The sequence below is a fragment of the Orcinus orca genome, chromosome 1 (genome assembly GCF_937001465.1).
Source record: "Orcinus orca chromosome 1, mOrcOrc1.1, whole genome shotgun sequence".
Lineage (NCBI taxonomy): Eukaryota > Metazoa > Chordata > Mammalia > Artiodactyla > Delphinidae > Orcinus > Orcinus orca.
In genome coordinates this window covers 137,398,506-137,412,597 of record NC_064559.1, presented here as the reverse complement: position 1 = coordinate 137,412,597, position 14,092 = coordinate 137,398,506, and the positions used below count along the sequence as shown (strand labels likewise).

The 14,092-nt window shown below is 35.6% G+C and overlaps 1 protein-coding gene across 1 annotated transcript in view; it reads right to left on the bottom strand.

Annotated features, from left to right (window-relative positions):
• Window positions 1-14,092, bottom strand: part of COL24A1 (collagen type XXIV alpha 1 chain) — a 392,516-nt gene that overhangs the window by 66,968 nt on the left and 311,456 nt on the right. Inside the window, exons 43-45 of the mRNA XM_004262981.3 lie at window positions 12,760-12,813; window positions 6,634-6,687; window positions 6,470-6,523 (exon numbers count right to left, since the gene is read on the bottom strand). Coding sequence (XP_004263029.1) covers window positions 6,470-6,523; window positions 6,634-6,687; window positions 12,760-12,813 — 162 coding nt within the window. The remainder of the gene's footprint in view (window positions 1-6,469; window positions 6,524-6,633; window positions 6,688-12,759; window positions 12,814-14,092) is intronic.

Below are 14,092 nucleotides of genomic sequence, written 5' to 3'. Positions count from 1 at the left end.
TTAAATATTAAAAGTCCATCATTGAACATAAAAAAACAAGGTAATAAAGGATTCAAGTCATAAAATTTATATCATAAAGAACATATTTAGAAGAATTATAATAATGTAAGAGAAAGTTTTTTCTACCTAAGGGGATATAAAAAATCTTCAAGTTGGATAAAGGTAAAAAAGAAGGAAAACTGTTAAGACACTGATGGGTATCTATGAGAAGAGACCTTGACACCAATCTGCCGTCAAGTTCTGGGGTGGGTAGAAACAATAATACCTGCAGAGGATACAAAATTGATACAAAGAAATCTCTTGCATTCCTATACACTAACATTGAAAGATCAGAAAGAGAGACTAAGGAAATAATCCCATTTACCATCACATCAAAAAGAATAAAATACCTAGGGATAAACCTACCTAAGGAGGCAAAAGACCTGTACTGAGAAAAGTATATGATACTGATGAAAAAAATCAAAGATGACACAAACAGATGGAGAGATATACCATGTTCCTGGATTGCAAGAATCAATATTGTGAAAATGACTATACACCCAAAACAATCTACAGATTCAGTGCAACCCCTACCCAATTACCAATGGCATTTTTCACAGAACTAGAACAAAACATTTTACACTTTGTATGGAAACACAAAAGACCCCGAATAATGAAAGTCATCTTGAGAAAGAAGAACAGAGCTGGAGGAATCAGACTCCCTGACTTCAGACTATACTACAAAGCTACAGTAATCAAAACAGTATGGTACTGCCACAAAAACAGAAATATAGATCAGTGGAACAGGGTAGAAAGTCCAGAGATAAACCCAAGCACCTATGGCTACCTAATCTATGACAAAGGAGGCAAGAATATACAATGGAGAAAAGACAGTCTGTTCAATAAGTGGTGCTGAGAAAATTGGACAGCCACATGTAAAAGAATGAAATTAGAACACTCCCTAACACCATACACAAAATAAACCCAAAATGGATTAAAGACCTAAATGTAAGGCCAGATACTATAAAACTCTTAGAGGAAAATATAGACAGAACACTGTGACATAAATCACAGCAAGATCTTTTTCAACCCACTGCCTAAAGTAATGAAAAAGAAAACAAAAATAAACAAATGGAACCTAATTAAACTTAAAACCTTTTGTACAGCAAAGGAAACCATAAATAAAATGAAAAGACAACCCTCAGAATGGGAGAAAATATTTGCAAACAAAGCAACTGACAAGGGATTAATCTCCGAAATATATAAGCAGCTCATGCAGCTCAATATTAAAAAAACAAACAACCCAATCAAAAAATGGGTGGAAGGCCTAAACAGACATTCCTCCAAAGAAGACATACAAATGGCCAACAAACACATGAAAAGATGCTCAACATCACTAATTATTAGAGAAATGCAAACCAAAACTACAATGAGGTATAACCTCATACTAGTCAGAATGGCCATCATCAAAAATTCTACAAACAATAAATGCTGGAGAGGGTGTGGAAAAAAGGGAACGCTCCTACACTGTTGGTGGGAATGTAAATTGGTACAGCCACTATGGAGAACAGTTTGGAGGTTCCTTAAAAAACTAAAAATAGAGCTACCATATGACCCAGCAATCCACTCCTAGGCATATATCTGGAGAAAACTGTAATTCGAAAGGATGCATGCACGATGATGTTCATTGCAGCACTAGTTACAATAGCCAGGATATGGTAGCAACCTAAATGTCCATCGACAGAGGAATGTATAAAGAAGAAACGGTACATATATACAATGGAATATTACTCCGCCATAAAAAGGAACAAAATAGTGACATCTGCAGAGACATGGATGGACCTAGAGACTGTCATACAGAGTGAAGTAAGTCAGAAAGAGAAAAACAAGTATCATATAATATTGCTTATATGTGGAGTCTAGAAAAATGGTAGAGATGAGCTTATCTGCAAAGCAGAAATAGAGTCACAAATGTAGAGAACAAACTTACGGTTACCAAGGGCGGAAGGAGGGGGGTTGGGATGAATTGGGAGGTTGGGACTGACTTATATACACTACTATGTATAAAATAGATAACTAATGAGAACCTACTGTATAGCACAGGGAACTCTACTCAATGCTCTGTGGTGACCTAAATGGGAAGTGAGTCTAAAAAAGAGTGCATATATGTATACGTATGCCTGATTCACTTTGTGGTACAGCAAGAAACTAACACAACATTTTAAAGCAACTATATTTGAATAAAACTTAATAAACTAAACAAAACAAAACAATAATACCTGCAGATAAGTGTGGGGATTTGGGCACAGAGATGATGGCTAGAGAGACTAAAGGCCTCACTGAGATGAACGCTAAGTTGCACTGAGTGCAGCAATAGAGTTGAAATTTCTGCATGAGATGTCTAGGCCAGGGGGCCTGAGGAAGTCTGAGTCCCTCAAGCACCTGGCATGGTATGGGGAGCAGTAGAATGTTATTTCCATGTGGCCAAGAACAGAAGCATATGGCCCTTAGAGTCTTATCTAAGGAGATCTTGCACCTGAGTTGAGAAAATAGCTGTACAAGCCAACAGGGATCAAAGAACTTTTGTCCGGAGGGCCAAGGTAGATGCCAACATGGTGGGATGATGGCAGATGGGGGCCAAAAGGGATGACGTACATTTCAGTGGATGCTAGTATGAACAGATGATGGCTAAAGATCAATCTCACTTCCTATTCCCCTTCCCTAACATTGCCACCCAGAATGTAACAGCAGACTTGAAAAGAGGATAAATGGGAAAAACTCTAAATCAAATGCAGGATATCTGAGTGGACAGAGTTAAAGGCAATCAATTGACTAGATTTCTATCAATTAGGTTTCTACCACCAGGCAGGATGGGTACTCAGGACAGAAGTTAAGTTCCATTACAAAGAACATAAACAAAATTATACTTTTTGTATACTTGAGTTTATGGCTTAAGGTTCAGATATGCTATACATGTATGTGCATGTTTTATTCCAAACATTCAAATACAAAATAAAAACAAAAAGAGTCTCATATCACAAATCAGTTACATTTTAGGGTGACCATTATGTTGGGATTATTTCAGAACAGTTAAATACTGCTCTAAAACCTAGATACATGGGTCTATCATTGTGAAAACTAGAATGTTATTAATACTCGGATGGGCATCAGGAAGCAGCTTCCAACAGAATAACACTAAAGGAAAATTATGACTATGAAAATTATTTTTAATGTATATTTTGCTATTTGTAATGGTACAATTGTGACAAAATCTCCTTATTAAATACAAAAAGCGTAGAGTAAATAACAAAACAGTCTCTGCTGTTTTTAGATGTCAATTCAGGAAAGATTTCCTTATGACAATTATTGTCACCATAACTAAAAGGAAGTAGGCTAGTTAGAGAAACGACAGACTTGCAATGGAGGTTTAAAATACATAAAGATCAACAAAGTGTAGAAGATTGGTATTTTTTTGAATTTGTGCATTAAAAAAAATCTTGCAGTTGGAATTGCTGGGTAGTGTTGTAACTAAATTAAGAGCCAAACATTACTCAATATTAATCCTACACAGAGATGGTCTGTTCAGTAGGAAATTAAAGATTGGGCCAAAGACAAAGAAAGTATGTTGTCATCTAAGGTGTTTGTAGATGATTAATTGAGTTGGTATCATAAAAAGGAAAAAAAAAATCACTCTTCCACCAATGCCCAGAGTTCAAATATAATAAAGCTAGAAGCATTCTATGCTATTTTCAAAATTAACTTACTCATATTATTTTATGTAAATATAAGTACCTCATAAGTCAACAGACTTCCTGTTCTCATAATAGGAAAGGCGAATGAATTTCATATTTATTCTTTAGAGTATATGTAAAATTGTGCTTTCTCTTTTGTCTGGCTAGCTTTGAAAAAATAGAACAGCCCACTTGAAATCAGATCCATTTAAAACAACGAATTCCATTCATTGGGATTGTACCACTTCATAGACTACAAGAGAAGGTAATCTAATTCTTTAGATAACAGAAAATTTTAAGTGCCATTATAGTCCAAACACTCATTTGTTTTTTATTCAAATGAAGCTGAAGGACAGTCATCACAATACTTTGTTAGTTCTAACTTTGTTAGAGAGGGTAGCTTTAAAGTACAAACACAGATTTAGAGAGTTAAGTCTTTTTTTTTTTTTTTTAACAAAGAAATTTAAATTCACTAAAATCTGGAATTTTGCTTTGGGAGGAAAGTAAGATTTTGGCTTGAGTCTCTGTATTTGAAAGCCATTATGGGACAGTTCACTACATTTGCATTATAAAAGTCTCTAAAAAAATGTAGTGGTTTGCAACTGGTTTTAACTTGACTTGCTCCAACTTTTTCTTTAGAGTTTCCATAGTTTCATGTCTGAGAGACCAATTAATGAATTAGCTGGTTAAGTAAAATTAATATTTAACTTAATTTATAAAAGACTTCAAAGTAATAGAAGGCTTTTGTATAATAATGGGAGTCAGGAAATAAAGTTTCTAGTGTTGGTTCTGTTGCTAACTAGTTCTGTGATCTTAGGTAACTCATAATCCCTCTGGGACCTAAATTTCTTCGTCTGAAAAATGAGAGGGTTGTCCAAACGATTTTAAAGGGCATTTCCAAATCTAAAAAACAAATTTAAAGCTTTGCAAAAACAAGATGAGGGCAATTCCGTAGGATCCACCTGGCCATTCAAAGTGTCCCTAGTGAGTAACACATAGTCAGTGATTTTTCTTGTAGCAATCATTACTATCTGAAATTCAAAGAGGCTTTTTAATGTAACCTCGGACTGTACACCAGCATTGCCCAAAGTGGGAAAAGAACTAATTCTCGTGGATTATACAGAATTTAAACCATGGCTCCTCAAGACCTTTCAGCTCCAATACCCAGGAAGAGCTGACCATATAGGCTGGAGCTGCAGCTGTCCAGTAAGAATATTTTATTTTCGTTGGCATAATTTTAACAGATACTAAGAAACATAAAAAAAATTTCTTCTTCCTGAGATACATCAAAAAAGGAAAAAGAAAACATTGAGAATATGAAAGTACTAATTGTAAAGGATTAGAAATATTAGGATCAAACCTTGGGAGAGCATTTGCATCCTTAGGCACTTAATGCAAGTATAAGGAAGTCACATGAAAGTAGTAGTAGTGTTCTAGGTTCGTGGCTTTTTCCACTACTTTTTCCAATTTGGGTATTAAAAATTCTAAGCAAATGAGACAACTGTATACTTTCTTTGAATTTCTTTTTAAAAATAAGGCTTGCCTTCAATGGGATTTTTTTTTTTAATAAATTTATTTATTTATTTTTGGCTGCATTGGGTCTTTGTTGCTGTGCACAGGCTTTCTCTAGTTGTGGAGAGCGGGGGTTACTCTTCGTAGCAGTGTGCGGGTTTCTCACTGCGGTGGCTTCTCTTGTGGAGCACAGGCTCTAGGGCACACGGGCTTCAGTAGTTGTGGCACACGGGCTCAGTAGTTGTGGCTCACAGGCTTAGCTGCTCCCGGAACAGGGCTCGAACCCCTGTCCCCTGCATTGGCAGGTGGATTTTTAACCACTGTGCCACCAGGTAAGTCCCAATGGGATATTTTTATTTATTAGTCTTATTTATTAAGGAGCCTGACAGTAAGTTACTAGGTGGTTGCCAAGACTATTTAAAATGGCTTTTGTGTGAATGAAAACCTATGTAATATCCGACTCAACTCAATTTTATTACTAACTCCCACAAATGGGAAACACAAGTATGGGTGAAGGCCGCTTAACAAATTAGGAGAAACATGGTCTCAAATTCATGACTTTTTATCAATCCTCACCTAATTTATTATTAAAATACAGTACATTTTCTAAAGAATTTAATTTTAAATCAGTAGCAGGTAAAGTCAGAATGCCATGAAAAGTAGGGCAGCAATGAAGTGATGGTACAAATTACAAATCCAGTTGTTACATAAGATTGAGGCAACGTTTATTGGTATATAGGGAAAGAGGTGGCTAAATTAAATAACTCAACAGATTTTTAGTTCGCCTGATAACAAATAATTGACTTGTGTTATGGAAAACAAATCTTTTAAACCAATTGTGAGTCTGTGTCATATAGTTAAACTATTTCTACCCCTACCTTACTACAGCAACTAAATAGGTATGACTGCTAAAATTTTGCTCTGCAGTGCTGGTTTTAAGGCTAGTTGATATTTCTGCCTGAAACCCTAAGGAAGGACAATTAGTCTGGGACAACTCTAGGCAATTTTCTCAAAGCCAGAGTAGTCTGCTGGTGAAGGGAACTTTGGATGGCAGTCGAAACACACGAATTAATCAATAATGATGTTTTAGCATAATTATTGACAAACACCCTGTTTAGAGGCCTGTGGTGATTCTTGCTCTGAAAGAATGAATGATCATTTAAGTTACAATGAACAGCAACTCCTTGTGCCCCTGTTTTCTCAAGCCAGCAATAAGTTACAAATTGTCTTAAATGATTTCAACTTACTTCAGATCCTCTCTCTCCTTTTAGTCCTTGTTCACCCCGGTCACCTGGCTCACCCTTTAATAGGAGCCAAAACAGAAATCACATATAAAGCAGACACCAAATAAGATATGTTAACATTAATGTTTTTAAATGCCAGAATTACAAAGAATGCTTTCAAAACATACTGGGGGCCCTTGTTGTCCAGTGGCACCTCTTGGTCCTGGTATACCCATGTGACCCTATGAATAAAAAAGGTTATATTATTAGAATAAATAAAGACATGTGACTTAGAGAATAGAGTAGTATCACTTAAAGTGGTAGCAAAATGTTGCAAAATTCAATTTAAATATTATAGAGATTATGCGTCTCTCTTGGAAAGAGTATAGAACATAATAGCCACTGGATATAATGATGACTGAGAAAGAGTGTAGAGTTTTTGTTTGTTTTTTTCCCATATAGGTTGAATGGTGGCCCATCAAAAGATGTCTATGCCCTAATCCTCAGAAACTGTGAATGTGATCTTATTTGGAGAAAAGGGTCTTTGCAAATATCATTAAATTAAGGATCTTAGAAGGAGATTATCTTGGATTATCCATGTGGGCCCTAAAGGAGTGATGCAGCCACAAGGGAGGTTGTTAGCCACCAGAAGCTGGAAGAAGCAAGAAAGGATTCTTCCCTAGAGCCTACGGTGGGCGCACAGCCCTGCTGATATCTTGCTTTTGGATTTCTGGCCTCCATAACCGTGAGAGAATAAATTTCTGTTGTTTTAAGCCACCTGGTCTATGGTAATTTGTTATGGCAGGCTCAGGAAGCTAATAGAGCACATAACGAATGAATAAAGAGTTTGAGAACAAATTTCTTTTATCAACCCTTTTCCAGTGTACTATGGTCTCCATTTTTACAAACTAAGGTCACAGCCATTTAGATAGTAGATTTACTGGGCTTAAGACTGGTAGTCGTTACTGCATATGCCAAGACATCAAGTGATTCTGACTTCGGGGATCTGTCATCACCCCAGTTCTCCTAGGAAGGAATGCTGGCCTACCACATTTTTACACCTTTCAAGTGTGTAAACAGAAACTAGCAACAAACTAGGGGCATCTCAGGTGAGAGTTATGTAGGAAGAATTCCACACGTAATCTCTTTTATCCCCTTCCCTACTGTCCTCTTCACTTCAGATTCCTTTCTTCCCGTGTATTACAGAAAGAATGCCATAGGAAGGACAGTTATTAGGCTCATCTCCTTTTTCTGGGCTAGGAGAAGAAGGGATTACATACTTAAGGCTAACAATATTTATTCTCACAGAAAGATCAGTTGAAGCCTTCTTTGTTTGCATTCTGTGAGGCAAATGTTCATGGTTTTAAGATTCAACTTCCTGATAAAGTAAATGAATCCTGTTTAAGGGAGAGAACAGTTGCAAGACAGAAAGGTTATTTTGGAAAGCTTTCTATATAGCACACAGCCATAACTAAAGAGAAGACGATTACTACACATGACCTTTACCAACAGAACATGAACAGAGTCAGCAAAAGTAACAGAATCAGGTCAATCAAGAGGGAGCTTTGTTCAAGTAAATATGATTATTGTAGGTCACTTATTAACCCAGCTCAGGAGAGAAGCAATTGGTGAAAAGCTGGGGTTACAAAGTGAAGTGAGAGTAAGCATACTGAGTAAACTACAAAACTTAAAACCATCATGGCCTATTATGGTTTTGCCACCACTCTATCTGTAGTTTTACAGAGACCTTTTTAGAATGATCATAGAATAGCCAACTGCCTCTCTTGGCTTTGTGATGTTTGGATACAAATCTTACGAAAACCAAACTTGTTTTCTAGGAGCTTCACTATAATTCCTTTGGTCCTTTCCACCCCAATAAAAATTGACAGACTGTTTTTCTGCAGTGGTAAAAATTATAAATATTAGGTCTTTTATAATATTATTATAAAGCTACGTGGGCAAGATTACAGGAAGTGACTGATTTTTCCTGATGATATTAGTGGTGAGATGAGTTGGATGGCCAAGGGGAGCTTGGAGAGGATTTTATATGGGAAGTGATAATAAGCTGAATTTTAAAGGATGAGTGTTCCAGGCAGTAAAGTAAAAGGAAGGCGTTCTGCAGAGGAAACAGCATAGGAGAATAAATGGAGGTTGATGTAACACAACATGTTACATGGAGAATGGATTTGAGAGGGCTATGACTGGGGATAGGGAGTCTAGTTAGTAAGCTACTAAAATAATTCAGGCAAAAAACGATGAAAGCCTAAACTAAAGTAGGGCAAAGTGGATCGACTCCAGAGGTATTTAAGAGGTCAAATGAAGTGGCCAATTGAAGTTGAGAAATGAGAGGATAGAGAAAGGAGAGAAAGAGGAGGGAGAGGAGGGAGGAAAGAGAAAGCAAGAGAGACAGAGGGAGATAGAAAGAGGGAAGATTCATTTACTAGACATCCGGATGTCTGGTGGTACTATTCACTGAACTAAGGACATAAAAAGAGGAGGATCAGATTTGGACAGGATGATGATACTACGGTTTGGGACATGCTGTGTTTTCTGTGATGATGTCCAATAGCTATTTGGATATGTATGTCTGATGCTAAGGAATGAAGGCCAAGTGAGGATTTAGTTGTTATTTTATTGTATGCAAAAAATTCTATGACCTTTGCCAAACCAAAGTAAAAAGGAATTTAAGACAGTACATAACTTATTCAGTGTATTTCTAGGGCTTTAGCTCAGTACATAATTTATTCAGTGTATTTCTAGGGTTGGCTCACATTAGTTTAGCCTGACTTAATCTGTGTGTTTCTGCTCATATCTTTAAAAAGTGAATGTTGACATTATAGTATTCTTATTCATACCATGTCCTCTGACTCTCTCTCAAGCCTCAAGTGAATTTATCTTGACCTATGTGATGTATAGTTTTCTGGATGACAGCGATTTCACTATATCTACTTTTATACTGACTAAATATTCTTATCTTGTGTATGTGATGTCCATGGAGTCAGGGACTGTGTCTTGGGTGTCCCGTGTTACATTCATAGCTCCCAATCCATAGTAGATACTAAAATGTATGCTGAAGGGACCAGAGATTTAATTATATGTAACACATAAAATGTGTCATATACAATGATGCCTAATAATGATTTTCTGATGATAATGAGCAAGACACTTTTGTGATTTTCACTTTCTTCAAGAGGAAAAAAGAACACAGGATGGTGGGAAGGATTACAAAATGTCTTTCAATTGTTCATAGCCAAATGGGAACAAAATTTTCATTACCCGTTCCATTTTTTTTTTTCTGCAAGAGGATAATCATTCACCACAAGAGTTTCACCACAACGGTAAGAATATTTGTGAACATAAAAGTGTTTTTAAAAGCTTGGTGATTATTCAACCATAAAAAGGAATGAAGAATTGATACATTCTACAACATAGATGAACCTTCAAAACATTATAAAGTGAAAGAAGCCAGACACAAAAGGTTATACATTGTATGATTCCATTTATATGAAATATACAGAATAGGTAAATCAATAGAGAGAGAAAGAAGAGTAGTGGTTGTCAGAGGTTGGGAGAAGGAAAGTAACTTTAATGGGCATGGGGCTTCCTCTTCAGGGTGATGAAAATGTTCTGGAATTAGGCAGTGTGTGATGGTTGTACAATATTGCCAATATGCAACACTAAGTGTCTCTGAATTGTACAATTTAAAATGGTTAAAATGGTAAAATTTTATGTTATGTGCATTTTAGCACAATTAAAAAAAGATTGACAATAATTCTGACCATCAGTTTACTAGAGTGAAATGATAGTGTCTACAATGCCCATATAGAAAAGCAAACATTTAACAATATCACCTAAAGCTACAACAGAATAATCTAACTCTAAATAAAGCATGGTTCCCCTGTATGAATCAAACTTGTGCTTGGAAAAACATGGAAGGGGACAAGTGTAGGTATTTCGTGACTTTGAGATGTCTAAGCAATAAAGTTACTGTGATTGTCTGGCACTAGATGGCTTTTTAAAATAGATCTATCAACAAATGATAAAATGACTCCTAAAGCCTAAGGAATAGGATGGAATAAGACAGAAAGGAAAATGTGGCTCACACTAGCTCATGAAACATCCACAATTGAAGACTTAATCAGGACTATTTATGGAATGAAGAAGGAAAAACAGATTCCATAACGAGCCTAGGGAAAAGTTTTCCTCTGATGAAGGATTTCTGAAGAATGTATGACTATCTAGAAAAATGGGGGCAGGATTTTTCTTTTCCTAGCCAGGTGAAGAGATTCTTTTCTTCTCCCAATAGAATAGTTAGTTGTTTGTTTGCCAATAGATTCGCTGATGTAGCTACTGACTGTAGTTGGTAGAGGCCAAAAGAAGATATTATTAGAACCTGATTTTCCTGAGACTGTGTGGAGAAGTTATGCACAGAAAAAGTTAAAGAAGTTTAAGAAACTTCTCAAATTATGCTGGAAGCAGTGGGTTGGTTTCTCAACCCCAAGAAAAGCTAATTTCAAGTAAATCTATTTGGATTCCTTGCATTAGGAAACATTGTAGATACAAATGTTATGTAAATTGGAGACAGAACATATAAAACCTTCTATAAAATGTTCCTCTGAAAATAGAAAAAAATATAAGATGGCCATACCCAGAATTTCACAAACATTTAGAACCACCTTCAACATTTGTTTCAAAGACAAATGAAAGTGAAAATTGGGAAGTGAAAATTGATTTTTCAGATTTCAGGCCTGAGATAAATCAGTGTATTAATGATAATTATCTACCTACCAGCTTGTCCCTTCAATCTGGCAACCTAAGTCTTCATTGCAGACATGATCACAGAAATTTTACATAGAAAGGTATATATTGGATCAAATAACCCATCAATTCATTGTTAAAAATGAATTATGTTTACATACATATTATGTACTATTATGTACAGGGCTCAAAACAAGACACTGTACAAGAAGGAAAGAAGTCATATTCAGGACTTGCCTGGTGGCACAGCGGTTTAGAATCTGCCTGCCAATGCAGGGGACACGGGTTCGAGCCCTGGTTCGGGAAGATCCCACATGCTGTGGAGCAAATAAGCCCGTGTGCCACAACTACCGAGCCTGCACTCTAGAGCCCGGGAGCCACAACTACTGAGCCTGAGCGCCTAGAGCCCCTGCTCTGCAACAAGAGAAGCCATGGCAATGAGAAGCCCGTGCACCGCAATGAAGAGTAGCCCCCGCTCGCTGCAACTAGAGAAAGCCCGCGCACAGCAACGAAGACCCAATGCAGCCAAAAATAAAGTAAATTAATTAATTAATTTTTAAAAAGTCATATTCAAATTGAGAATCTAAGATATCTTCACATTAAAAATAATTAGCAAAAACTATAGTAGCAGAAGATTGTAAAATATTTGTACCGAACAACTTCCATCAACAATAAATACTATAGGACTACAGAAGAGGGAAAGATTGCTGTTAGTGTAGACAGGGGAAAAGGGAGTTTGAATTAGATTATAAACGACAGACAGGATTTATGTAAGTAAAGATTAGATAATTTTTTGAGCAGGAAGAGAATGTTGTGAGTGAAGGAATAAGACAAGAACTATAGGGAGAGAGTTAGCAAATGACCATTTTGTTTAGCACATGACATTATAAACAGAAAGGGACGAGATATAGGGCAGGAATACAGAATACGCTCAACACAAATATGCTAATAAATAATGACACTGAATAAATTCTATACATAGCCTAATATAATTTGAGCTGATAAAGCTGGTCTCTTAAAATCCTAAGAATCGAAGAGGATAAGAATTGACATAAGAATATAATGGCATTTATCCATCCATTTGACAACTCTTTTAATGAATTTCTATTATATACCAGGAACTCTGTGTTCTAGAAACTGGGGATATAATGATGAAAAAGACAAGAGTCTTATTCTCATGGATCTTATATTTTGTTGGGGGAATATAGATGACAAAAAAACCCCAAGTGTATAAAAAGGTGGTAAGATAGCATTAAATGTCATAAAGTAAATAGAGTAATGAGATATAAAGTGACAGACAGAAAGGACAGTTAGAGAAGGCCTCTCAGAAAGTAACATTTCGGTTGAGAGCTGAATGATGAGAAGAAGCAGCAGTGGAAGGAGATGACGGTAATTTTAGAAAGAAGGAACAGAAAATACAAAGGGCTTCTTCTGGGATCCAAAACGTAAGACATTACTAATTATCTCAATGATGCTTATTTTCATTTGCAACTGAGCAGAACCACAGAGAACCCTATTCAAATTTAGAAGCAAGGTGTGAAATTTACAGTAATTACCTTATATCCCTCTGCTCCAGGCTCTCCTCTCTCTCCTTGTTCCCCCATTGGACCCTACAGAGACCACAGGCAAAAACAATCAATGGGTCTAAGTATTTGTGAATGCAGATGATACAGTTAATGTGGAATATTTTTTCCCTAAAAATATGAAACCAAATGTACAACAGTTTGTTTAGTTCCACTAAATAATTTCAAAGGATTGTATTTTAGTGACACCAAGAACTTCATAAGCACTGAATTATTTAAAGAGAATCTCATAATGATCCTGCTAGAAAAAATATTGAAAAAATGAAGTCCAAACAATGTGAATTTTCAGATGAGTAAAGTATGTTATATAAGATATCAAAATAACTTGCATTTTTACTTAATGTTAAAATGATTGAAAAAAATTTAAGCAGGACCAGTCACTTAATTAATTCCATTAATTAGAAAATATTACATTTAATCATCTTTTAAAAAGTATCTAATAGCTAATCTTACTTTACCATTCTTCATTAGAAATTATATTATTTATTCTTTACTCTGTGAAATTCTAATTATTAAGATATAAATTAACCTAAAAGAAATTATATTTATTCATTTTAATCCTTAAGGCAGAAACTAATAAACTTCTACTTTTAACTTTTTCTAAACATTCCTAATATAAAATCTTTGATATGATAAGATGTTCAAATTATCTACTCTAAAATGTGCTTGAAAAATCAATTATCACATATTAGGACCTACTGTTTGAAAAGAAACTTAAATTGAAATTATTAGCAAAATCCTAAAATTTATTATGGACCATTAATGGATAAATTTTAACTTACTCCTGTGTGGATAAAGATATTAGACATAATGTAAAGACAATAACCTCTGACTCTGCTTTAATTATTTAGAATACTCTTGGATTAATTTTCACACCTACTAGATAAAATGACCGTTGTTATACTAGACTTTTAATACATTTATTATATTTCAGTGACATTCTTTGACCCTGGAATACCGGAATCTGGGGAAAACAAGCACTACTATGCTTCACTTGCCCACATTTGACCATTTACTTAAAAAAAAAAAATTTACTGGAGTATAGTTGATTTACAATGTTGTTTTAATTTCTGCTGTACAGCAAAGTGACTCAGTTATACATATATATATATCCACTCTTTTTTAGATTCTTTTCTCATACAGGTCATTACAGAGTATTGAGAAAAGTTCCCTGTGCCGTACAGTCCTTATTAGTTATATCTGTTTTATATACAGTGGTGTGTACATGTCAATCTCAGTCTCCCAATTTATCTGCCCCCCTCCCCCTGCTTTCCTCCCTGGTAATCATAAGTTTGTTTTCTACATC